This window comes from Penaeus vannamei, chromosome 18 (assembly GCF_042767895.1).
Source record: "Penaeus vannamei isolate JL-2024 chromosome 18, ASM4276789v1, whole genome shotgun sequence".
Taxonomy (NCBI): Eukaryota; Metazoa; Arthropoda; class Malacostraca; order Decapoda; family Penaeidae; genus Penaeus; species Penaeus vannamei.
Window position 1 is genome coordinate 34,027,282 of NC_091566.1, and position 25,000 is coordinate 34,052,281.

A 25,000-nucleotide genomic window follows, 5' to 3' on the forward strand; every position below is an offset into this window, starting at 1 on the left:
GTATTCATAAACAAAATTTATACTAAATTCATAGGCAATATGCCATCAATATTGTTCCTCCTAGAATCAGTGGGTTAAGCAATTTTCTACGGCATTTTACTCTAACTTTCTCTGCCATTTAACCTCTTTCTCTCTGTCTTTCCATTTCTTTCCTTTTCTTTCATTCATTTATTCATTCTTTCAATCATTCATTTGCTCTGCCATTATTTCTCTTTTGCTTTTTTTGCTCTCTTTCTCCTTTGTTCATTTCTGTTCTTATATGGTGAGACCGATGCTAGCATTATTAAGTGCCAGTGGAACATCCGATGATGCCAATGTTGGCGTCATGATTCCATTTTATTTTAGTTGTTGCTGAGTGATACCATATTCTGTACTGGATCTATTTTTAGACTCCCTATACTGCAAGTTGGAGCACATTTTTCTCTTTAACTGAATAAATTCTACTCTGTTTGCCTTGATGCAACTTGGATTCATCTTCAGTTTGTGCCATTTTGTATGAGAAATTGAATACATTTTAGAGAATCTTGATTGATTCCACATCAGAGTCAGTAGGATTGGCCAGTGGTCTGATGTGATCTCATCAATAATTTCCATGTTTTTTTATTTTCCTTATTGGTTCTGTTGCAGGCCATGCTTCATAGCATAGCTGATGAACTATGTTTGTTGATGATCATAATTATTATCAATGGTACCAAAGAATAGATTTTGCAAAATCAAAATGGGACTGCTACTTGCAGTATAGTAGTTTTTTCACCTTAAAATGCTAAAATACTTCTACTAATTTGGTTTGCAGGTCAACAGTTGTGGATAATAAACTGCTACATCCTACAGTTGCTGAATTTAGAGGATCACCTGTAGCTGCTTTGGTTGGGGACTCTGGTAAGTTGAAAGGAGCCCTTATGGTTATCGCAGTCTAAGAACAGCTAAGTCGGGTTTCATTGAGAACACTGATGATGTAGCTTTGAATCCAAAGTTAAACTTTTGATTCTTTTTTTCACTTAGTAGAAATGTAGAATAGTTGAAGACATGCTGTAAGGCTGTAAGATATTAAAAGCAAATAATTTACATTTTTGTGTGTCTGCAGATTCAGAATATGAGAGCGCTGGGGAGCTAGATGACACAGCTATTGCACAAATCATACCATCACCTGTTGTACCAAAGGCAAATTCCACTCTCTTGGAAGTTTCTAATTCTGCCAACAATACTCTAAACAGGTGAGGTTATGTTTGTAGTTGTCTTACTTTATGACTTTAAGTTGAGATTATAATCAAAAGAAGTAAGAGCATATTGTTAGTTATGCTGTTTTTGCATATTTGTATTCATGACTGGATTTTTTTGCTCAGATTTTCCATTCTCCTATTATTAGGTCTGATGTTGGCACACTTCTGAACAGTTTTGAGAATATGAAGTTGAATGAAACTAAAGACATTCCTGAAGAGGATAATTTTCATGATGCAAGTGATACAGTTGAAAATACTTCTCTAAACTTATCACCTGAGAATAAAGATGCAGAGAAAATTTCTACTTCACTACAGCCCAACATGCACAATGATACCTTTGACCAGCTTACAGCTTCTTTTGAAAAAGTTGCTGTCAGTGACACATCAGATATGAACACACCTGTAAAGGGCAAGGAAAAGCCTTTGGCACATGTAGATCCTAACAAACCAGGAGAAATTGAGGATTCCCCCAGTTGCGTAGTGGAACCTAAAGTGGCTATAATCCTCTCGGAGACCTCTTCTCCAAAACCTGAAAAAGTGCCAAATGATGACAGCCAATTGCACTTGAAAGAAAGTGGCAAAGAAGGACAAACGGAAACAAGTCCAGAAGAGGTTGCAGGCAATTTAGGGACTGGATTTGTGAAGGCAGATGAGGAAGATGATGTTATTGTGCCGAAAAAAGGATACAACTTAGAATTTTTAGATAATATGGATGATCCAAGTTTTGATCCTTTTTCAACAAAAGCAGCTGTAACAAATTCTCCAGACAAAGAGAAGAGTGAAGTAGTTGCAAATTCTGTTACTAAAGAAAGACAGTCAGATTGCTTGGATAAATCTGGAGGTATTATAGATATCTCTGAGAAAACAGCATTGCTGGAAGTGCAAGAAGCCAATGAGGTAAACTATATAGAAACAGGTCAGACTGAGGCAACTGAGGCTGTTGTAGTACCAGAAGACAGGCAAGCAAATAGCAAGAATGTGTTTGCTGAAAAAGTGCAGCAGTCCAGTCCACCAACAGAACAGGATCCGCAAGATGAAAAAGCTGTATCTCCCCAGAAAAGATACAATTTGGACTTTGACAAGCTGGAGGATCCTAATTTTGATCCTTTTGCTACAAAATCTGCTGTCAGCAACTCTCCAGAGAAAGTGACCAAAGAAATTGTGGCAGAAGCACAAGCAGATGAACTAGTTGAGATTGTTAAACCTGTGAGTGTGACACAAGCACAAGTATTGTCTGAAAACGACTATGATAAGCAAGAAGGAAGCCATGCTCAAGTTGATGAAGAGCCAGTTGAAGATGGATCATTGAAGACTGAGATGGTAACAGAAAGTACTTCTGAGGAGCAAGAGGAAGAAATAATCCCTCCTAAAAAGGGATACAATATGGACTTCTTAGAAAATGTAGAAGATCCAAATTTTAACCCTTTTACTACTAAGACTTCAGTCAGTAACTCGCCTGAGAGGAAAGAAGTACCTATTTCTCAGGTGGAATCAGAATCAAAGCAGAAAGAGGAAGATTCTATCAAAATTTTGGAGACACAGGAAGTCAAAATATCTGAAGATGTTGCTCTCATAACTGATGGAACAGTAGTAGAATCAGCCAAGGAGGAGATGACAACAGAACAAAGAAAAGCTGATGTGGCAATGGACGTTTCTGAGGAGGAGGAGCCAATTCCTCCCAAGAAGGAATACAATCTGGACTTCTTAGATAACCTAGATGATCCAAACTTGAATCCTTTTGCGACCAAGACCACAGTGACTAATTCCCCTGACAAAAAAGATGTCCCATCAGCAAATAGCAAAATGGTTGAAGAAGCATCAGAAGCTAAGGAAGTAGTTGTTGATGATGTTATAGAAAAGGAGAAAACAAAACAAAATAAGACTTCAGAAAACATAGTTGTTGAAGACATACCGACTTCCTGTGCAAAAGACGGAGATATTGCCAGCAGTGAGATGGTTATGTCTGATAAGCAGAAAGAACCCTCAGAAACACAAGAGGAAGATGAGCCTGTTCCTCCCAAGAAAGGTTACAATCTTGATTTCTTGGATAACCTTGATGATCCAAACTTCAATCCCTTTACATTGAAGACTACAGTAACCAATTCCCCAGACAAGAAAAATGGACAAGTGGCTGAGAGCAAAACACCAGAAGTCCCAAAACCCAAGGAAAAGGTAGAGAAGAAGAAACCTGTTGTAGCTGTCAAAGAAACAGAAAAAGTAACACAAAAGGCTTCATCTGTAAAAGAAAAGGAAACTGTCGAAATGAAGACAGTGATGCCGACAGAAAGTGAGACTGAAGAAAAATTGGAAGCACAAGAAGAGGATGAAATCATTCCTCCCAAGAAAGGATATGATTTAGACTTCTTAGATAATCTGGATGATCCAAACTTCAATCCCTTTTCAACCAAAACTACAGTGAACAATTCCCCAGAGAAGAAAAACGGTCCAGTGGGTGAGAACAAAGTGTCAGCAGAAGATGCACTGAAGCCAAAGAAGGTGGCAGAGAAGAAGCCTGTTGCAGGTGTCAAGGAAGAGGATAAGGCAACACAAGTTAAGAAGACTTCAGAAAATGCTTCCTGTGCAAAGGGAAAGGATGCTCCTAGAAGTAAGACAGTTGTGGCTAAGGAGGTACAAAACAAAGGTACCAGTGAAGTACAAGATGATGAAGTAATTCCTCCTAAAAAGGGATATAACCTAGACTTAGATAATCTTGATGATCCAAATTTCAATCCTTTTGCAACAAAGATGTCTGTGAGCAATTCACCAGACAGGAAAAAAGAACCAGTGGTAGAGAGCAAGAAGGCTGAGGAGAATAAAGTCTCTGAGGAAGTGCCAAAACCTGAAGAGGAAAAGAAACAAGTTAAGGAGGCAGGAAAACCAGTTGGTATGAAGAAAAAGAAGCCTGTGGCAAAGGCTCCTGAAGGAAAGCCAGATGATTTTGCTACTGAACCAAAGGGAGGGTATAAGCTTGACCTTGATCATTTTGATGACCCCAATTTCAATCCATTTGCAACCAAATCAGCGGTTTCAAATTCTCTTGATAAAACAAATATGTCTGTTGGTGAAAAGATGGAGGAAAGTTTAGGAGCTTCTGAGGAAAAGAAAACTCAGGCCAAGGATGCAAAATCTGTGAATGAAATTATCAAGAAAATGCCGAAGGCTGACAATGCAGAGGAAATGGAAGAAGACATTGTTCCCAAAAAAGGATATCAGCTGGACTTCTTAGACAACTTGGGTGATCCAGATTTTAATCCATTTGCAACGAAAACAACTGTGTCTAATTCTCCAAATAAAAGGAAGGCAACACAGGAAAACATGCAGGTAAAAGAAAAACTACCAGACAGCAAAGACGAAAACATTGTAGAAACACAAACCACAGGGTCACAGATTACCAAGAGTGAGTTTGCTAGTTCTCTAGGAAGTATTGACTTTGACCAGATATCGAAAGAGGCTATACAACTGGCTTCAGAAGTTACTCCGAAGCCACAGACTCCTGAGAAGATCAGCGAATCGGTCCAGCCACGTGATGTCTTCAGTCCCCTGCCAGCAAAGCACTCATCGACAAAGCAAGATACATTTGGTGGTTTTGGAGTGGATGAATTCACCAGTGCCACAGAATGTAAGGATATTTTTTTTGTTTTTGGTTCAAGTGCAAAAATGATAGTTCTTATATGTTTAATCAGTTTTATATAAACTAAATTTAACAGTCGCTGGTGGTGACCAAGACCTTTCGGAAGGAGAAAACTTTCAGGATGCAACCTGTTATCCAAGTGAGTTACTGGATAAAGGATGAGGTTTTAGTTAGAGGAAAAGGGAAAGCAATGGTTTGTGTTGACTGTACTTGTGGTCCATCCCAAAATTAAGTACTATTAATAATGTGAGTTGTGAAGCAGGTGCTTATGTATTTTCTATTCATACCAATAATGTCAGTAGTTCATGTTAGGCAGTTTTTAAAGGGATATGTCATTTTTAATTGGTTGTCTCTTGTAAGTCTAAGGGAAAGGTTTTATGTGTATTGCAGTATGGCATTATAAGTAAGGGATAATTTTCTTTAGAATTTGATGTGGGAGATTATTTTAGGTAGATTGATCATGTGGAATTTATAGTCACATGATGACAAAGTAGTATACAGTGTAAGTAGTAAAAAATCTTTATGGGAATTTAGAATGACTAACTATAATTATTTAGTTTACAGAGTTCATTAATTATAAGTTATAAATACTGCCAAGGGGTGTAATGAATGTCAAGATAACTTTAAGATACAGTATTTGAAGTTGTTAACAGCATTAAGAAATATTTAAATGCAGTGAAATTAACCCAATGACAGTGGATTTATGTACTTTCCCCTGTAGTTGCTTGTGGATTTTGTTACAAATAGATGGCTCCACATACACTCAGCCACCAAGGAGTCTATCATTAGGCCCTAGTGATCGTGACTGATTATCCCAATTCTTGAAATGTCAAGATTTTTTTTTTTTTTTCTAATTCTATTAATATTGCTACTGTTATTCTTATTGTGAAATTGTTATTAGAATATTAACAACATGAAATACAATAAAATAATACAAAAGAAATGTTCCAAAGATCAAGGAAAAGGGTAAACAGGTAAGATAGGTAGGACTAATAACTGAATCCTTGGTGATAAAGCCATCTATGTGTAAAGGCAGTAAATAAATTTTTATTAGGCCATGAGAATCAAAGTTCCTGTTTTGGGTCCACTGCCTGCAGGTCCTGACAATGCCTTCCAAAAATTTTTATCATTTTAATAAATATCATAATTCCCCCCAAAAATTGCACAACACACCAAACGCTTTAATCATATGCATCCACTTTGTTAAATTTGCACAATAAACACATCTTACACCACACCTGCAGTGGTGTCTGCCATCACCAGTGAGCTGGCGATGAAGTGGCAATTTGGCATCAGCCCAGTGTAATTCTCTTGCCCTGATATGACTGGTGTATAGGCTTACATACTAGAATACACATAGGGCATGGGAATAGTTAGGGGAGGGCCCAAAGGTTGCTCGATAGTCATGCTGTTCTTCAGCAAAAAATGGCAAATCATAGGCTTTAAAGTCTTGTAGAAGTGAATAAGGAATAATGAAAATAGCCTGCCTCATCCATTTTCATTTTTGCCCAGATGCAAAACAAGAACTTCCATTCATTCTCATGGCCTTACTGTAGGCATGGCACGTATTCATGCCATCTGGTTCGATTGGATTAAAGTTTAGTATTGTTTTGGTTGAATAGTGAGTCCATATAAGAATTTTAAATCATCCATTATGACCTAGCTGAAAGAACCATGAACATTAATTATATAACTTTGAAAGTAAGCATAATTTTACCAACGTGTACAGGTAGTTAACCATCTCTTCTTTTGATAGTCTTTAACAATCCCGAAGACCTTGATGTCCTGGGCTCACATGGGACAGAAGGAGACAAGATTAACCTGGTGCGAAACTCCCTCTACGTCAAGTTTGATCCTCTGGTTTCCGGTCGTCAGTCTCTCGCCCCCTACCTGGCCCAGCAACTTCTTAGGTGAACTAAGAATTATTATTTTTATTTTTTTCCCCTCTTTATGTGAAAGAGTTAAATGCTGCAAAACTATAGTAATATAGTGATCATGAATACATTTTTTGCAAGAGAATTTTTGTGTGTGGTTTTATATGCTATTTCAATAATGCTATTCCTTGCAGCACCAAGGAGGAGGAAGATGCACGCAGATGTAGTGGACTGATATCCTTCAGCCCTTCTCCTATCAAGGTAAATAGATCCCATAAATTGTGTATTTAAAGCAAGTTTTCATCAGAAATTGATTAGGTTTATTCCACACTAGATAATAAGGATGCATTTAAGTAATAATTTCTTTACAATGTTTGATATTTTATTGTTTTTAATCAGCAGTTGTGTGAATTCTGCTAAATTTAGATTTTTTACTTAGAAATTATTTGCTGTTGAACCTATGAACCTAAAAAAAATTTATCAGCATTTTTATAAATTTCGCTAATATTAGGCTTTACATTAGAATCCGTATCTAACTTGCAACTTGTATGAATATTGACATATTTCCAGCCGCAGCGATCAAAGGACGGTAATGGTACACCTGTAAGAGCACAAACAATAACACGGGCAGATGAAACTTTAATTTTGGAGAGTACCACATTGGATAGTACAGTGGTTGGAGAGACCACTAATATATCCATCATGTCAGGTGGAACTGCCTTCAATAACACAGTTATCAGCAATGCCCCAAGTGAATGTGCAAACGAGACGGTCCTTCAGCTGCATGTGAGTATGCAAGAACCCAGTGGCGGCGAGTATGTGCCTTGTTCTCTCTTGCTTTGATTGATTGACTTTTTTCCATTACTTTTTCCATACATAGAGGGCTCCACAAGCACATAGTCAACGAAGTCATTTACTGTACTTATTTGTTTTATTATATGCATTATTGTTGTTATTGTTATTATTATAGTAATGATATTGAAATTTTTGATATTGGTGAGAATGATAGGAATGATGACAATAATGAAAATAATAATAATGATAAGGATAACAATAATGATGAAAATTATTACTATTATATATATATATGTATATATATATATATATATATATATATATATATATATATATATATATATATATATATATATATATATATATATATTTATACATTACATTATGATTATTATTGTTGTTATAGTTACTTTTATTTTTACTTAAAATTGCTATATTGTTTGTAACTACAAATGTTATTAATGCTATTGCCAGTGTTATTTTTCTGTTATTGGTTGTTGTTGCTGTTTTGTTTTTATTATTATTGTTACTATCATTGTCATTGCACATTTTTTATTACAAGGATTGGGTTAGGCATAAAAGTATTAATGAAAATGACCCCCCCCCCTCCACCCCCATGTCAACAGATTATTATAAGCAATAAGAATTTTTAGAAATGTTTGTGTGAATTTGTTTTTTGGTAGTTATTGCTGTCTCAGTGTGAAAATTCTAATGACAAAATCAAAATTTCAGGCTGCACCTACAGAGAAAATGGTACCGGAACGTGTGATGAACGAAAGGCTGAAGAACCTTGAATTATCAATGCAGGCAAGTAATTCTGTTTTTTGTAGTGATATTTGTGTATTTATTATTTATTATCATTTTATATATATATATATATTTATTTATGTGTGTATGTGTGTGTGCATGTGCCTACGCGTGCGTGTGCCTATGCGTGCGTGTGTGTGTGTGTGTGTGTGTGTGTGTTTGTGTTTGTGAAGCAAAATGTATCATGGTGATCTTGTCCTTTGTTAGTGAAATTGTTCAATTCTTCACTTCCAGGACACTTTACTGAGGAAGATTAGAGCTTTTGAGGAAGAACAGAAGAAGAGCAAGCAGCAGATTGAAGAACAGAACATTGCACTTAGTAGCATGGAGGAAGAAAATGGGACACTGAAGTAAGTTATGGAAAATTAAGTAGATGTTTGCCAATTTGAAATGTATATATTTTTTCCAGTTCAGCCATAAAAAAATCATTATTAACCTTCCATTATGTTAATGTTTAAGGGCAACAATTGTTAAGATGCAAGAAGTCCTGTCCAGGATCATGAAACAAGAAGAATCTAAGGAGAAAGAACGCAAGAATCAGCTAGTGCTGCTGGAGAATCAGTATGAAACTAAAATATCGGCCCTTCAGAAGGAAAGCCAGCAGTACCTGGATGAGCTGAAAAATGCTGAAGCCCCATTCTTTGATCTGGTCAAGTAAGGAGGGCAAACTTATCTACTTAATTTCATTTCTGATAGCATGTCAAGGGTTTGTGATAAACACCAGAACAAGTATAATGAAAGTTTTTAGATTGGAGAAGGTGGGGAGAAATTAATGCTCATTATATTTTGTCATTTAAAAAATTTGAGCAGAATAACAAAAGTTTATTAGTTGGGGAGAAAAATTGAATTCATATTATATTTCATTCTTGTTGTCTAGGAAATTTGAGCGGTTGAGGGAGGTTACAGAGTGCCTGCGACGAAACGAGGAGAGCCTCAAGTCGGAAAATGAAGGACTGAAGGCAAAGTTGGCCCAGAAAGAAGAATCCTTCAAGACTGTCCTGCAAACACTAGAAGAAAATTATGCCAAGTGAGTTGGTTAACTGCATGATTTTGCTGTACTGAGAAATGCACATCTAATTCATGGGAGTTTTTTTACTTTAGGAATGACACTAATGAATTGGGAAAGGGAAAATGCTGTCTTAACTAATGACAGTGCTCATTTTCACTAAAATGTACCAAGGTGTTTTTAGGTCATTATTTTTAACTAGAGGAAATTATTATTTTTGCAAATTTTTTACACCACACTTCAACATGTGGAACCTCAGATATCAATTTTGAAAGATTAAATCATTTTAACCCTTTCAAAAGAATTTGCTAAATGATATATAGTCCATTTAGTATATTTATTTTTTTCGTATTTTTAAAAGCACTTTGGCATCATTGATTTTGGAAAGTTTTCTGTACCTAATGGCCAGTTCTTAAGAATCATTTTATTTTGGACAGCACTGAACCTAAACTTATTATTATTATTATTATTTTTTAACAAAGTGATTATACTTTTTAGTGTTATTAGTTCTGTATGATTATATGCTCTCTTTCCAGAATTCTATTTTACATGTTAGTGTTCATCACTTCCCATATGCTATTTGTAGGCCGTGGGATTATCTCTCTTTTCCTAAACTAAGGCCTAGAAAAATTGAAATGGTGTATAAATAGTTTTCCCATCTACTAGAATTTTTTTTTTCTCTGATTCTTCCTTGTCATGAAGATTTAGCTTTCTTTGTATTGCAATATATGTATATATTTTTAAATCACTACAGGGCACAAGAAGAATTCTCTCGAGAAAAAGAAAAGCATGAAAAGGAGCTTGGCAAGGCATCAGTAACGCTGAAGAGAGCAGAGGTTAAGATCCTGTCCCTGAATGCAGACAATGAACGGTTAGCTGCACTCCTGGATGACATAACGAACAAGTTTGGCTAAAGTGAAGGTCTTTGAAATTTTTTTTATCTGTGGTATCTCTTTCGCTTTAACTTCGCTAGACTATCTTCTTGCTTTATATTCTTTTTTGTTATTTAACTGTATAATACTAGTATAAAAACCAGTCTCCTAATTTTAGACAGTTATGATTCCACACCTTTAATATTAATGGGTTTTACTGATTTTTTCTTTTCTTTTAAAGTCTTCTCTGTCTGTCAGAAAATATATATTTTATTACTTTATAATAAATGATATTATAAATTAAGGTGTATTTTATTAACATGACACAGGTTCAACTGTTTATTTTATCTATGACAATCTACACACTTTGGTATCATAGTACAGAGGCACTGGTGAATAAGTAAAACAAGGAGGGGGAAAAATGCTATTGTCTATGGCATTGAAAAATGCTTATGTGAACTTAAAAAAAAAGAAATGGCCACATATTTATAATATGGCACAATTCACTTTTTGATTGAGTTTTGACTGAAGACGAAGACTAGCGACATAAAAAAAATCAAGCAGATAGTATCATTGTCAGTTCCATGTATACACTGTTTAACAATCACATTCACTATTACAGGAAGAACAAGCATTGTGACTAGAACTCTATGAGTTTACCATTTCTATTTCCAACTTTACTGACAATACAGACAAGCTTCAATAGATTTATTATCTAAAGATCAGCTGGAATAAATTTCCTGCAAATGCTCCAGCACACCACTTAATGCCCTATGTGTAACATCATCCATACCTATTGTAAAGATTCCTTACTCCCTGCCTCAAGAAATAACAACTCAGTCATACTTCATAACATCACAATGCACCATATAGTATACATTTAAATATATAATTTATATTACCTTCATTACTTACATTAAAGAAAACAGCACAGTTTATTAAGTTAACAAATCACTAGGTGTCTCACTACATCATGTTATGATCAAATATTGTAAAAAAATAAGAAAAGGTCTCCAGATTTTGACAGGCACTGGTGAGAAGCAGATTTGTGAAATGTTTTAACCTGAATGTTTGTGAAAAATGACCTAGATGGAATGTATCTAACAAATATACATGCAAACCAAATTGGTCCTCAGTATTTTTCTCTACTTGTATTTTACATTTGGGGAAAAAATAGTATTTTATTGTATTTAAACTAGATCTTTAAACTGTCAAAATAAGCTGTCATTTCTTAATTTTCATTTTCATTACTAAGATTCCACATATTACTCAGACTTCTTTATTATCTTTTCATATTGTATCATCTTGCTCATATTGTATTAATACTTATATTAAGAGATGCACTAATAATTTTTATGAAACACTGTGTGGTCCCAGTGCTGCAACTTGCAGCCGACGACTTGCTTCTTCTGCTGATTTTTGGCGACTCTCGGTAATCTGGAGAGCCCTCATTAACTGGGCATTTTCCAGGTACAACTCCCTGACAAGAGAGTCGCTGCGACTGGCCTTGCTCAACTGAGAAAAAAGTTTGAGGTGTAATAAAATTCTTATAATATTCGTGATTTTATCTATAGATATATTTATGGGTCATACATGTATTGCATAAAATTGGCTCTGTTCTTTAATAAAATATAATATAAAAATGATACTGCTGCAACTGCAACAGTGTCTAATAAATATTTGTAGATATTGATGGTGGCTGATTGCATTCTTAACAAAAATTTAAATATCTATCCTTCACTTATTGTGTAGGGATTCACACCTACAGTCATAACATTTAGAAAATATATATATGTGATGGGTGACTTTGGTAATTAAATGATATATTAAAAGTGTTCTTCTGAACTTGTCTAAAATATACACTATGCTCTCCAAGACTTTTGCCAACTTGGTAGAATGATGTGTGTCTGGAAACCCATCCCTGACTGGAAGATGCCACACAGAATCCCCAAAATCTGACTAGGATGATCCCAGCCGCTTGATGATCTCCATGATCGACCCCAATCATGAGTAATCTTGTTTAACTTTCTGCATGAGCTTGTGGCAGAAGCCCTCACCTGATCTTTATACTTGGCAATGTGCTGGCCAAGCATCTGCTGTGTGGCAGCCATCATGCCCTCAAGATTCTGCACTTCTGCTGCATGCTGCTCCCTTGTTACTGGTGATAAAAATGTAAATCAGGAAAAGTTCAAAGAAAATAATGCAGTACAATTAACAAAAAGTCAATTATAAAAATAAGTGATCACTCGCAAACAATATTGGAGTTATTTTTCAATACAATGAGCAAAATAGCTACCTGTGAGTATATGATGTGCGTGAGTGTGATGCTGGCGCAATGCAGCTTCCAGATAACGGAGACGACTCTGACACTGACGCAACTGAGCTCTTAATGATCCATTGATTGTTTCTTCGCCAACACTTCCGGCACCCTAGTGAAGAAAAGCAAAACATTTTTTATCCCCTATTTTCATGCATATTCACATGTATGATATTATGAAGAACATACAAATCCATTCTCTTGCAGAAATTAACATACTTGAAAGAACTGTCTGTCTTCATCTGGTGTATTGGGACTTAATCTTCCTTCAGCTTCTACACCATGGCCATTCACAAGTGGAGGATTATCCTACAAAAAATAGAAAATTAAAATCAATCTAAAAAAAAAAAAAAGTCACATGAAAAATCACAATCCTGTACAATTTAGCATGCCAAATCTGTTACAAATCAACCAACCTGTGAGCGCAGTCTGTGTTGATTAGAAAGGTCTTTGATACGCTGCTCTGACTCTCTCCGCACTTTGTCTAATTCTTCGAGGACTGAAATGAACAGCAGCATTTGGATTTACAATCTTACTTGTCTCTGGTAAAGCATCTTGTCACTAAAATCATACAAATTGATTCTTCTAATAACATTAATAATTCTTGTATAGTAGTTACCATATACTGTATCAACTCTGAAATATGAACACTACAAACCTGAATTCACTTGGTGTTGAGCCTGATGCAGTTGTGTGGTAAGGTTACAGATCTGATCCTGAAGACCGCTGCACTTCTGACTTGCGAGCTGTCTTTCCTCTTGGACACGAGCTTCCCAGACACATTCCTGCTTGCAGAGCATTTACATAATTTTTAAAAACATTTAATGCCTGCTTATATACATTTTCAGTATAATTATAAACAAATACAGATACTTTCAATTACCCAGCTTATGAAATTTTCTTAGTATTAACAATTATGCTATCTTTTAAAGTGCTCTTTTTATACTTCATAATTTAATTTTCAAACCAATTATACACTTCTCTAGTAAAATATCTTGTATATCGCTACAATACATGTTTCATAAGATCTACATTAATTCATAAAAAATATTGATTTTAACCCTTCAGTGACAGCTATTGCTGTCATGACATAATGGCCTAAGGTGTATATACATGTCATGACTCGAAATAGGTGGACTGGCTGTAGACAGCTTAGTCCTAGCCCCAAGTTCTCAACTGTTGCATAATATTACATCACATGAAATTCAGGCCCCATCATCATAGGTTTAAGACGGATTATCTTTAAATCAAAAGTATAAATCAAAACCTGTCATAAATATTATAATTTTTCTTAACAGAATAGCCAAGTAGTGAAGACTATGAACATTTTAGTTCTCTTTCATAGCATAAAAACTGTGCTGGAATTCAACCAAAGTGCGACACCCATTTTCCACATTAAGCGATAAACTGCTTTGGGAATATGCCTAAATATGAAGTCAGATTTTCATTTCTAAATTTGTTCTTTTTTCAGTGGCAAGTCCAAACCTAAATATAAACGTTCATCACGTTTCTACATTTCTCATATTTTTTCATAATTCTTTCCCAGTATATGGAACACAAAAATGCCATAAATTTGGACTCTGTATTTTTTCTAAACTTTGACAAGTAATGTATAACAAATACAAAAGGAATGTGAGGTCTTTAATGCATTAATAATAAATTACACATTGCTTTAGAAAGAAAATGAAATGCACTCTATCTACTGACCATCCTCTGCCGTTCCTCCCTTAAATCATCCACTTGCTTCTTCAGTAGAGATACCTCCTCCTCTAACTCTGTGACCTGTTTTTTATTGAACAGAAAGAATTCAGTTAAAATCATTGAAACACAAATAACTTAAATTATTTCCCAGACACCCTTTCCATCCCAACACATCCCACACTTCAATACTTCGTATGGAGATACAAAGAGAAAGAATGGTAATTGATTACTCTCTCAGGTAATTGCTCAGAATACCTTTGCATGACCAATCATGCTGATAGTGCTATTTACCCTTTACTACCCATATATAGAGGACATTTGCCATCCCTACATTATTGGTCCTGTTAGCAGAGAAGGGCAAAGAAGGTACCAGGGAAATTGTGGCATAAAATATGAAGAATGGTCATGAAATACATAACTAATATGATAATACACAGAATAAGTTCGTATACTGTTTCATGGAAGTGTATTGATTCCAAGTATATCATTCCTATTTATCCTGCAATTATCTTGGTAATTCCTCTGATATTGGGGTCATGACTGTGGGTATTGGGGGCTTCCACTGAATATTTTCAAATCATGAGTCACTATTGTCATGATCAGTCATGCAAAGGTATTCTGAATATTTATCCTCTCTTAAAGTATTTCCAGGTAAGTATCATGCTTTAATTCAACCTTCATTACCTGTTTCTCCCAAATGGCACTCTCATCAATGGTTGACAGTCGGTCAGACTCATCAGAATTGTCACGTCCCCCACCACCACCTGAGAGAACGAGCTCCTCATATTCCCGGATTTTCTTTTCCAGGGAAGAGAACTTCTCATCATATAAGCGTCGCTCTTCTTCATAATAATCCTGCTCTTCCTGCAGCTTTAGAGTCCAATAATCCTCACTCTTGTCAAACTCTACACGTAGTATCTGTGGAATATTATAATATACAATTATCCCATTTTGATAAAATCAAAATTAGCTTGATAAATGCATCTGAGAATGACAGCTTAGAAAATTATTGCTGAAGCCAAAAAAATCAGAAAGGCAATGGGTTCTATACCTCGAGATTCTGCTCCAGCTTGTTGTTCTTCTCTAGAAGAGCTGCTTTCTGTTTTTCAAGCCCATCGCGTTCATGACAAAGATCCTCTTCGAAAGCACACACCTGGATAAATTTTGCATTGTAGTCTGATTTTTCCTTTACTTGGACAAAATATGTATATAAAATCACTCATTAAGAATTTATCATCACGCATTCTCAATCATTTTCCTTAGGAAAATATATATTATTACTGGTGCTGTTTTCTTCCCCTTACCTCTTTATCAAGTTCCTCAAACATATCTTCAGATTTCTCGACAGGTAAAGCTTTATCTACTTCATCATGACTTGTGCTGATCTTTTGAATGTCGGGAGCATTACCCTCCTTTGTGTCTTTGGTCCCCTGGTCACCTTCCTTTTCTGTGTTGGTCTCCTGTTCTTGTTTCTCCCCCATAGTCTCCTTTACACTGTGTGCGTTGGCCATTCTCTTTCTTCTGATTTTGTCAACCAACATCTGGCAACGACTCTTCATGTTCTGGAAGTCTATGTTATCTTTTCTCTGTGGTATGGAGAAAGAAAAAGAAATAAATAAAAAACACAGACCTTTAAATATTAAAAAATATTACTACCATATTCCTGTATGACACTCACAAGACACATAATAAAGTGGACTTTATCTAATGCTGATATCATCCCATAATGGAGAGTACAATGAATAGGCAATATCCATGAAATATACATGATTCATACTTGTTCAAGGCATTCCTTCTGTTTTACAAGTTGGTCTCTCTCTTCCACCATCTTGAGGACCTCAACCCTAACCCTTGCCAGTTCACCCTCCAGCCCTCTGCACTGCTCCTCCAGGACTCTTACTCTACCCTAAAGATTCATTGGAAAATGAAAGTTTTGTAGAAGAAGAAAAGAAGAATTTATTATATTGGCCTAAACCCATATCAAGCAACCTGCTGTATTTCAATATTGCATATAAAACTATAAACAACATATACGAAGTAAGACCCTTTTTTTTTTACTATAATCATAGACTGACTCTTATACAACAGCAGCAGATTCTCTCAAGCTAAACTATATCAGAAAACCTCTAAGTGATAACAAGGCAAAGGCAACATTCAATCACTTGTAAAGCTCCATCCTTACCTCTCCTTCATTCCCTTGCATTAGGAGTTTTGAAGCAGTGGATGGTTCTGATGCAGAATTTGGGTATGCTGTGCTAGACCCTGTTTCTCCAGATTCTGTTGTACTTCCATTTTCCTGTCTGGAATTGATTACTTGCTTTCTCACCGAATACACTGCTAGTAGGGTACAACTCAAGCTTCTTATAAGCAAAATGAAAACACTCTGAATTCATGAAGAAACTACAATCTAAAAAAACGGAAAAATAACCAAAAAATAAAAAGGGGAAGTTAAGATCTAACCTGTTGCTCAAGAGTGTCTCTGCATTGATACGCTGAGAGCGCTCCTGTTCTTCCCTTCGCAACGCCATCTCCAACTCTTCCAGTGCCATAGTGAGCTGGCCTTGAGTGTCACCACACCTTGTGCACTAGTCAAAAATAGTTGGGTGAAAATATGCAAAACCAAACACATGTTGATAAAAAATATGATTTGGTATGTATTTCTTGTTTTGAGCTTTTAGACAAAAAATAACAAGGAAGGGAAGTTATACATTTTACTCTAGGTTTTACTGAAGAAAAATAGAAAAATAGGTGGTGGTATAATTATAAAAAAACAACAGAAAACAAAAAAGCTTCTAAATATATTTAACAAAAAGATTGAAACCCATAGCATTTTACCATACCTTATCTCGCAAGCTGCTGGCAGCCGAGGAAGATGCTTTGATGGGAGTTGAGGCTTGAGGGAAAGAAGGCTGTGTGGCATCTGGAAGGGAGAGGTTCAGCTGGGATGTGGTTTTCTCCAGCTGTTTCCGGACGCTGGTGCACTCGTTCAGAGCAGCTTCGTACTCAAACTGAATAGGTAGGAAATATGAATGAGATAAAAAATGATAATGAGAAGAAAAACAAAACTTGTATCAAAATACATATAGGAATAAGTCAAGATATAAACAGACACACACAAATATACTATGGAAATAAAAAATCATGTACCACCTGACATAACTAATCATACTACACTGCAAATACAAACCATTATTCAGAATTCAGAAATCAATGAATGACACAAATGTAAAAATCACCTCCTTCTTTTCCAATTGGTGAGCAAACTCCTCCCGCTGTAGCTCCAGCTGCTTTGCGAGTCTGTCTCGTTCATCCCGCAGCTGGGACAGTTCCACCTCCAATTCCTGTAAAGGACATGGATGATTTCCTTATCCAAAATAACAATAATCTTTTATTCTATTTCTTTATCTTCTAAGAGATAACAAAACTCTTGACATAATGGGTGAGAAAGTATAATGGTAATGAAATTTCACAATGAAATAAACACAAGCAAATAAATAAATGAAATAAAACAAAGTCAAGTAGAGTAACATAACGGCTGGATCGTACTTGGTCAATCTTCCGATGCCTCTCTTGTTCCTTTTGAAGCTGGGCTAACTCCCATTCCACAAGTTGCTGTAGATTGATGTGTCAAGTCAGAATTCATCATTAACAAAAATGATAGAGAAAAAGAGGGAGAGTAAAAAAAAAAGAAACAAAGAAATAAAGATGAGAGAAAATGGGTGAATATGGGGGGAAAAAAGAGAAAGTACAAGAAAATAAAACTCTTAGTACTAATATTCACACATATCCTTGTTGTAACTTTGTTGGTGTATCATAAATCTTATGTCATGTTATGGCTATTGTTTACAGTTTTATATATTATGCATTAATTTATTTATCTTATGAGGGGAAAAGTAACAAAGTTACATGGCATTTCCTAATACAATCAAAACCAACAAGTAGAAAATACCAAAAAATAAATAATTGCATGCTAGTACTAAATGATGTCAAAAAGACACTACAAATAATCATGCACTAAACCTGCCATCAAAACAGCCAACAAACTATCCTAAAGCTCCAAGAATACCTCCCAATGCTCTCTCCCTCCCGTTTCCTTTACCTCTTGAGCTCTGTTGAGGGACTCATGACCAGCAGATTTCATGACATCACCTTCCACAGTCCTCTCTGTAATGGCCCCCCTACTTTCTCCTTGCCTGTACTCCTCCTCAACAGTCGCACGCACGTGCCTGAACACCTGGAGATGCAGATACCCAAGTGGAGGTGGAGTGGAAATGAGAAAACAACCAACTGAACCTCTTGGGGCTTTAACTACAGTGGAGTTCTAGAGCAGTATCAGAGTAGCACTTTTTCTCATTCTTTAAACATTTTCATTTATTTGGAGGATGTGATGATACATCACAAAGGCACAGAATACCTTAGACACACAAAATAATGCATCTTTAGGGGTATGTTCCTCATAAAGCTGACTGACTGAAAACTAGAAACCCAACTAGGACTGAGGCTTATACATATATATATAAATATATAAATATAAATACATACATATATATATATATATATATATATATATATAAATATAAATACATACATACATACATACATATATATATATATATATATATATATATATATATATATATATATATCTTTTCTTTCTTTCTTTTTTCTCCTCTCTTTTTTTGTATCTGGCGGTGATGAAGGTCAATGCTACGTCTCCCTTTCCTGAGTATTACTCTATAAACTAATTTGAAAATTTAGTGGCATGTGTATAACAGTAATCAATTTATCAAACACAGACAGCACAAATGCATCCATGATATGTTATACATTAGGCATAGATAGTAGAAATAAAGTGAAGTTAATATGTATAACTAATTTGCTGCCTTCAAGTAAGTAGAAATTTCTGACTGGCACAAGTTCACTGTATATGTATGTTGCTTGTATAATACTGTACTATTCATGCAATTCAAAGTTACTTTCAAAATTTGTATGGTGAGTGAAATTAATAGATAATAGGTTGGTATATATATTCTTACAGGTAGCACTAACCTTTGATTACAAGAAAAGAAAAGAAAAATAACACCTGGCAGTTTAGGGGCTCAGCAATAGGTTAATTCAACCCTGTGTCTAAATATCTTATATCTGGATCATTCATATATCTTATGTAATGACAACAAGGATTCTGGGTTGCCTTTTATGATCACCAGCATATCATGGACATAGTATTGCTTAGCTTTTTCCAAATCAAAAACACAATAGAAATACATTTAAAAAGTGCTAATGAAATACTGCATTTATTGTGCTTTATTGCATTTACACTGAAGTTGCAGTTCTACAATCCATTTATCTACAAATTAACATGCTATTGGCTAAAAAGTGCAAACTGTAAAATATTCTAAATGTGAAAGAGGTATTTCCTTTTTCTACATACATACAAATAAATACCTCAATCTTGCATGGAAAATCTTAAGAGAAAAAAGGTGAAATGAACAACTGAAGATGTAATAAAAACAGCTCTATATTCAGAAAGAAAAACTAAAAATCTTAAGAAAAAGTGTATCACTTAAATATACACATCCTATCATGCAGAACACCATGCAGATTTTAACTACTTCTACATTATGCCTTACTCTTGAAGTATGGTTCCCAACATTTTTTTCACAAACAATATGTTTATGCTATATATGAGTCATCTTCTATCAGCTGAGAGAAGTTGACCTAATAATTGCAAAAATATTGACAATAAACGAAGGCAATTGCATCAGCCAATTACATTAATAATTTTATGAGTTTTATCATTGCACTTTGAATATGAATTTTTTTTTTTTACTGGTATGCATTTAAAGCAATAAACATGCATGGCTGATCAACATGTAAATGGGAATCATTGGTCTAGAAAATAATATTTGATCTTCTAGATTTTATAATAATAATTACCAATGATAACCCATACAGAATACTATCAACTCATTTTTTAAATAACATAAGAATAAACCAATTGAAAAGCCACTTCCTCTATGAAGTTATGCATCCCCTGAACTAACAAACACACTAATAGTGTAGATGGAACACAATTGCTATAAGAAAGTATAAATCACTACTAACACACATCACCAAAGATGAGGAAAACTTGAGAAAAATAAACTGATGCAAAACTTCCTAAAGAAGTAAAACCTACCTGTTTTAGCTCCTTATTCACTAACTGTGTCACGCTCCTCACACTGGTTACACTGGCTTCATGTAAACTTGTATCTAGTGCATCCTGCATGATTAAAAGCATAGTGAAATAAATAAAATATATATATAACACACATATAATCATAATACTGAATATGTAATACATACAAATTAGACTCAAATGCTAATCAAATGTAAATTCTGCAAAACTATACATTGGAGCTAACATCAAACTTATAAACTTTAGAGCATAACAAGTATAATGAAAAAGTAATGTGAAATACTGACATTTTGAGCAGAGCTCTTCCTGGGTACTTTGATATTCAACTCATCAAGGGAAGCTGGCTGAGAGTCCTGGGCTGGACCATGAGACGTTGGGGGGGTCTTCAACAGGTTAGACATGCTCGTATCAAAGAATGATTCATCATAAGCTGCAAAGGAACGAGCATGGTCAAAAAATGTATTACTTTGGATCATATGTTCCGTTACATGTTCTCAAATGTAATGCTAATGGTATGGCTCTTACTTTTTACCTAGAATACAGTGGTTTTGCATGAGAGGAAAAAGCTGACTATATACTGCAACATTCAACATATCTATAAAATAACATTCATATAAAAAAAATCTTTTTCACTGGATGAAAATCCACTTTATTTGATCAAGAATAAAAATCTATAAAAGACATAGAAAAAAGTAAACATTATTATACTTACATCCAACATCAACGTAGTGTATGTTAAGGCCCTTACTAAAGCGCCGTACTTTACCACCCCGAGGACTCTCCTCTTCGCAACTATCATCTCCAGATCCACTGTTGGATCCCCTTCGCTTCACAGGCGCCAGCAGACCCATGGGTTGGTCCACGTAGTCACCTAAACAGGATCCATCAAGGCTGCTTTCCTTGTCACTGCAAATCAAGTAATAAGTATTTCATGAAAAAAGTTGAAATGAATGTTGATATAAATACTGAGGTATTAACATTGAAAAAAAGGAATTAGTGACATTTTACTTGCATAATGTAAGGACAGATTGTTTAACAACAAGAAAATAAGCTTCATCATCAAACCTGATTATAGGCAAAATAATCTTGACTCACTTATTTCTGCCGTTATTCTGGCGCAGAGGGAAGGCATCTAACTGCGAGAGGAGCTCATCATTGCTGTCTCTGAGCTGCTGATTCTCTGAAGTGACCCGCTCCAGTCGGTCCAGCAACCTGCGGTACTCCTCATCTCTCGGGCTCATAGACTCATACTCTGCAACCTTTGGGGAAAATCAGAGTTTGTTCTTTGTTCTATCTTTGCCAGAAGGATCTCCATTCAAAGTTTACATCCATATTCAAGATTGGATATCTAATTTTGATATCAAAGAGAAATGTTTCCCGAATAATCCTAAGCTTTTCCTCATTTCTTTAGTGATATCACATGACTACTTTTACCCTTTCTTACCTTGCTACGAAGCTCTTGCATTTCAGCAACCAACTTCTCCATTTGAGACATCTGCTTCTCTGCTTCTTGCACCTTTTCACTCATCTCTAAGTTCTCAGTTTCTAAACGTTTTGCATCCTGTGAGAAAAGACAAAACACAAAACTTGCTTGATAAAGGCATTTTTTCTTTTAAAATTTTGAACAGATACAGGTATTATGTAAAAAAAATATATGTATATCCACCAAAATAATGATGACTGTACAGAATATGCAAAAATAAAACATTCTGACATTCACTAACAATAAAAGTGAAATAAAAAAATCCTGAAACCAAACGCAAGTCATTGACTATCACCTCTTTAGCCTGCCCTTGGTTCATTATATAAAAATTCTTTGCCCAAATACTGCTATCATTTACAGTATGGATCTACACTTTATAATAACCAAACTTTCGTATTGTTCTGATGTTTAGATGTGCCAATCCTGCTAGACTATAATTGTAATGCCACCAAAACAAAGAGCTGGGCAGTTGTAGCTGTGGAAAGTGGGCTTCAATAACCAAACTTGAAATTCTTTGAATGGGAATGGTGCAACGCAGGGATGTGAAGCAGAGTAAACATGCTAACAGGATTCCTCTTAAAAGTCTAAACACCCTTATACCACAAAAGATATGAGACTGAAGCTGACAAAATCCCAGCAGATTATGTGATTTGTGTAAACAGAAACAATATCTATAAAGAACCAAGATAAACAGGAAAAAGAAAGAAACAAAAATAAAGTCTAGACAGATAAGTTAACGTGTCAGAACTAGAACAATCCACGCACAGACCTCCCCCCCCCCCACACACAAAAATTCCTACAGATATCTACAGTTTATACTGCCTTACAGAACAACTTCATCATGGAGCCTAATGTGAACTATGAAACTTAATAGTCAGTTAATGCTCTAATCAAACAATTTGAAAGACATGCCATTTCAACCATACTTACACTTTGGAGGGAGGCAATTTTACTCTTTAACTTGTTTTCCTCTTGTTGTAACTGGTCATTATAGGACTGCATTTCGCGGGTGACAGCAGAGACTTGATCCCTTGCTGCGTCACGTTCCCTTGTCACAGCATCCTGAAGATCTCGGACTTGATCTCGATATTGTCTCTCTAGCTCTCTGTGAGATGTTTAACCTTGATTAATATCAGTTTAATGAAGAAGAGAATAAACATCATATGCAACAACAACAACAATGAGAGAGAGAGAGAGAGAGAGAGAGAGAGAGAGAGAGAGAGAGAGAGAGAGAGAGAGAGAGAGAGAGAGAGAGAGAGAGAGAGAGAGAGAGAGAGAGAAGCTATCTCCTAAAAAGCCATTCACAGATTCTTACTGGATCTGATGTTGCGATGATGCTTCCATGTGGGCATTGTGGTCATCAAGCTCCTGGGCCAGCAGGGCTACACGTTGGTTTGCCTCGTTTAAGTCACACCGCAACTTGTTTCTTTCACCTCGAGCCGTTTCCAGAGAGAACCTGTTGCAAGACAAATTCCAACCGTAATTGACGATTCTTTCCTAATTCTGTTACATAAATTAGATTTATTTATCACATGACACTAAAGTGAATGAAGAATCAGATGAACATGAGGTCAATATGGCTGCAATAGGTCTTTACAAAGCAATAATACAAATTTAAAATCCCCAAATGTGTGTGTGAATGTGTATGAATGTGTGTGTGGATACATGTATGAGTATGTGTGTGTGTGGGTATATGTGTGTGGATGTGTGTACGGGTCTGTGTGTGGGTATGCATGTGTGTTTGTGTGTGTGTGGGTATAAGTGTGTGTGTGTGTAGGTATAAGTGTGTGTGTGTGTGTTTGTATAAGTGTGTGTGTGTGTGTGACTGTGTGTGTGTTTGTGTGGGGGGGGGTAAGGTGTATGTGGATATATGCGTGTGTGCATATGTGTGTGTGTGTGTGTGTGTGTGTGTGTGTGTGTGTGTGTGTGTGTGTGTGTGTGTGTGTGTGTGTGTTTATATCTGAGTGTGTGTGCGTGCAAGCGTATGTGTGTGTGTGTGTGTGTGCGCGTATGTGTGTGTGCGCATATGTTTGTGCCTGCGCGTGTGTGTGTGTGTGTGTAGGGGTGTGTGTGTGTGTAGGGGTGTGTGTGGGTATATGTGTGTGTGTGTGTGTGTGTGTGTGTGTGTGTGTGTGTGTGTGTGTGTGTGTGTGTGTGTGTGTGTGTGTGTGTGTGTGTGTGTGTGTATGGTGTGTGTGGTGTGTGTGTGTGTGTGTGGTGTGTGGTGTGTGTGTGTGTGGTGTGTGTGTGTGTGGTGTATGTGTGTGTGGTGTGTGTGTGTGTATGTGTGTGTGTATGTATGTGTGTATGTGTATGTGTATGTGTATGTGTATGTGTATGTGTATGTGCGTGTGTATGTGTGGATATGTGTGTGTACACGTGCATGTGCATGCGCACCTGAGAAACTTGATCTCCTGCAGGTAGGTGAGCACCGTCATCTGCATGGAGCTGATCCTGGCGCCGGGGCTGGGCTCCTCCGGCAGCTGGACCTCCTCCTCCATGGCCGCCGAGAGCTCGCTGAGGGAGACGCGCTCGTGGGGCCGGTGCGGGAAGCCCATGTTGCTGAGCAGGTCGGCCCCGTTGCTGATGTTGAAGGAATCCCACAGCTCCAGGATGCTCTCGACGCTGGCATACCTGGGGAGGGAGAGGAATGATGCGGGTGTTGGCGGGCTGGTGTGGCGAGAAAGGGGATGGGGAGGGGGGGTGTTGAGGGACGATGGGGGTGGCAATACGTGTGGGGGAAGATGCGTAAACCATAACCCCTCCCTCAACCCCCCCTAAATAAAAACAAAAATAAAGAAGAAAGAAAACATCTGGGTTTCCCGATGAAACATTGTTTTCTTCCTTTCTATCCTGATCTACGTTAATATCTTCTTTTTTTAAAAGAAAAACTCAATGTCACGCTAATCTAAATGTTATTGTCCCGGGGCGAAACATTTTTGGCGAACAATAACACATTTGCCGCTCGTATCTCACGCTTCCGGTCTGCACATTTTCTCCCGAAGGTGTCTGAAAAGTCGCTTCTTATCTATCAGCCATCTATTCACATTTTTCTTTCAATCCAATGACCAAACTATTTATATACCACACAAAAGAAATGCTAAACAACACCCATG

The 25,000-nt window shown here is 36.2% G+C and overlaps 2 protein-coding genes across 9 annotated transcripts in view; one reads left to right on the forward strand and one right to left on the reverse strand.

The window, feature by feature from the left end:
• The window catches only part of LOC113829453 (transforming acidic coiled-coil-containing protein 2), a 12,850-nt gene extending 2,341 nt beyond the window's left edge, over positions 1–10,509 (forward strand). For 2 of the 3 annotated variants that reach the window (XM_027382628.2, XM_070133170.1), the window contains exons 4-15: positions 794–879; positions 1,085–1,214; positions 1,367–4,839; positions 4,928–4,990; positions 6,608–6,761; positions 6,920–6,986; positions 7,296–7,511; positions 8,253–8,327; positions 8,562–8,677; positions 8,787–8,981; positions 9,205–9,354; positions 10,088–10,509. In XM_027382628.2, the coding sequence (XP_027238429.2) occupies positions 794–879; positions 1,085–1,214; positions 1,367–4,839; positions 4,928–4,990; positions 6,608–6,761; positions 6,920–6,986; positions 7,296–7,511; positions 8,253–8,327; positions 8,562–8,677; positions 8,787–8,981; positions 9,205–9,354; positions 10,088–10,247 (4,885 nt within the window). In that variant the 3' untranslated portion in view covers positions 10,248–10,509. The remainder of the gene's footprint in view (positions 1–793; positions 880–1,084; positions 1,215–1,366; positions 4,840–4,927; positions 4,991–6,607; positions 6,762–6,919; positions 6,987–7,295; positions 7,512–8,252; positions 8,328–8,561; positions 8,678–8,786; positions 8,982–9,204; positions 9,355–10,087) is intronic. The other variant, XM_027382629.2, reaches the window with a different exon arrangement.
• Positions 10,510–10,531: 22 nt separating this feature from the next.
• The window catches only part of LOC113829474 (ninein-like protein), a 48,754-nt gene continuing 34,285 nt past the window's right edge, over positions 10,532–25,000 (reverse strand). For 3 of the 6 annotated variants that reach the window (XM_070133175.1, XM_070133171.1, XM_070133172.1), the window contains 25 exons: positions 24,282–24,518; positions 23,200–23,340; positions 22,815–22,989; positions 21,846–21,962; positions 21,497–21,660; positions 21,114–21,307; positions 20,689–20,831; positions 20,402–20,485; positions 18,323–18,457; positions 17,770–17,835; positions 17,460–17,564; positions 17,064–17,231; positions 16,684–16,808; positions 16,406–16,523; positions 16,001–16,129; positions 15,528–15,809; positions 15,275–15,376; positions 14,908–15,141; positions 14,230–14,304; positions 13,181–13,307; positions 12,939–13,021; positions 12,742–12,831; positions 12,502–12,634; positions 12,263–12,363; positions 10,532–11,720 (listed from right to left, as the gene is read on the reverse strand). In XM_070133175.1, coding sequence (XP_069989276.1) covers positions 11,559–11,720; positions 12,263–12,363; positions 12,502–12,634; positions 12,742–12,831; positions 12,939–13,021; positions 13,181–13,307; positions 14,230–14,304; positions 14,908–15,141; positions 15,275–15,376; positions 15,528–15,809; positions 16,001–16,129; positions 16,406–16,523; positions 16,684–16,808; positions 17,064–17,231; positions 17,460–17,564; positions 17,770–17,835; positions 18,323–18,457; positions 20,402–20,485; positions 20,689–20,831; positions 21,114–21,307; positions 21,497–21,660; positions 21,846–21,962; positions 22,815–22,989; positions 23,200–23,340; positions 24,282–24,518 — 3,490 coding nt within the window. In that variant the 3' untranslated portion in view covers positions 10,532–11,558. The remainder of the gene's footprint in view (positions 11,721–12,262; positions 12,364–12,501; positions 12,635–12,741; positions 12,832–12,938; positions 13,022–13,180; positions 13,308–14,229; positions 14,305–14,907; positions 15,142–15,274; positions 15,377–15,527; positions 15,810–16,000; positions 16,130–16,405; positions 16,524–16,683; positions 16,809–17,063; positions 17,232–17,459; positions 17,565–17,769; positions 17,836–18,322; positions 18,458–20,401; positions 20,486–20,688; positions 20,832–21,113; positions 21,308–21,496; positions 21,661–21,845; positions 21,963–22,814; positions 22,990–23,199; positions 23,341–24,281; positions 24,519–25,000) is intronic. The other 3 variants (XM_070133176.1, XM_070133173.1, XM_070133174.1) reach the window with 2 other exon arrangements.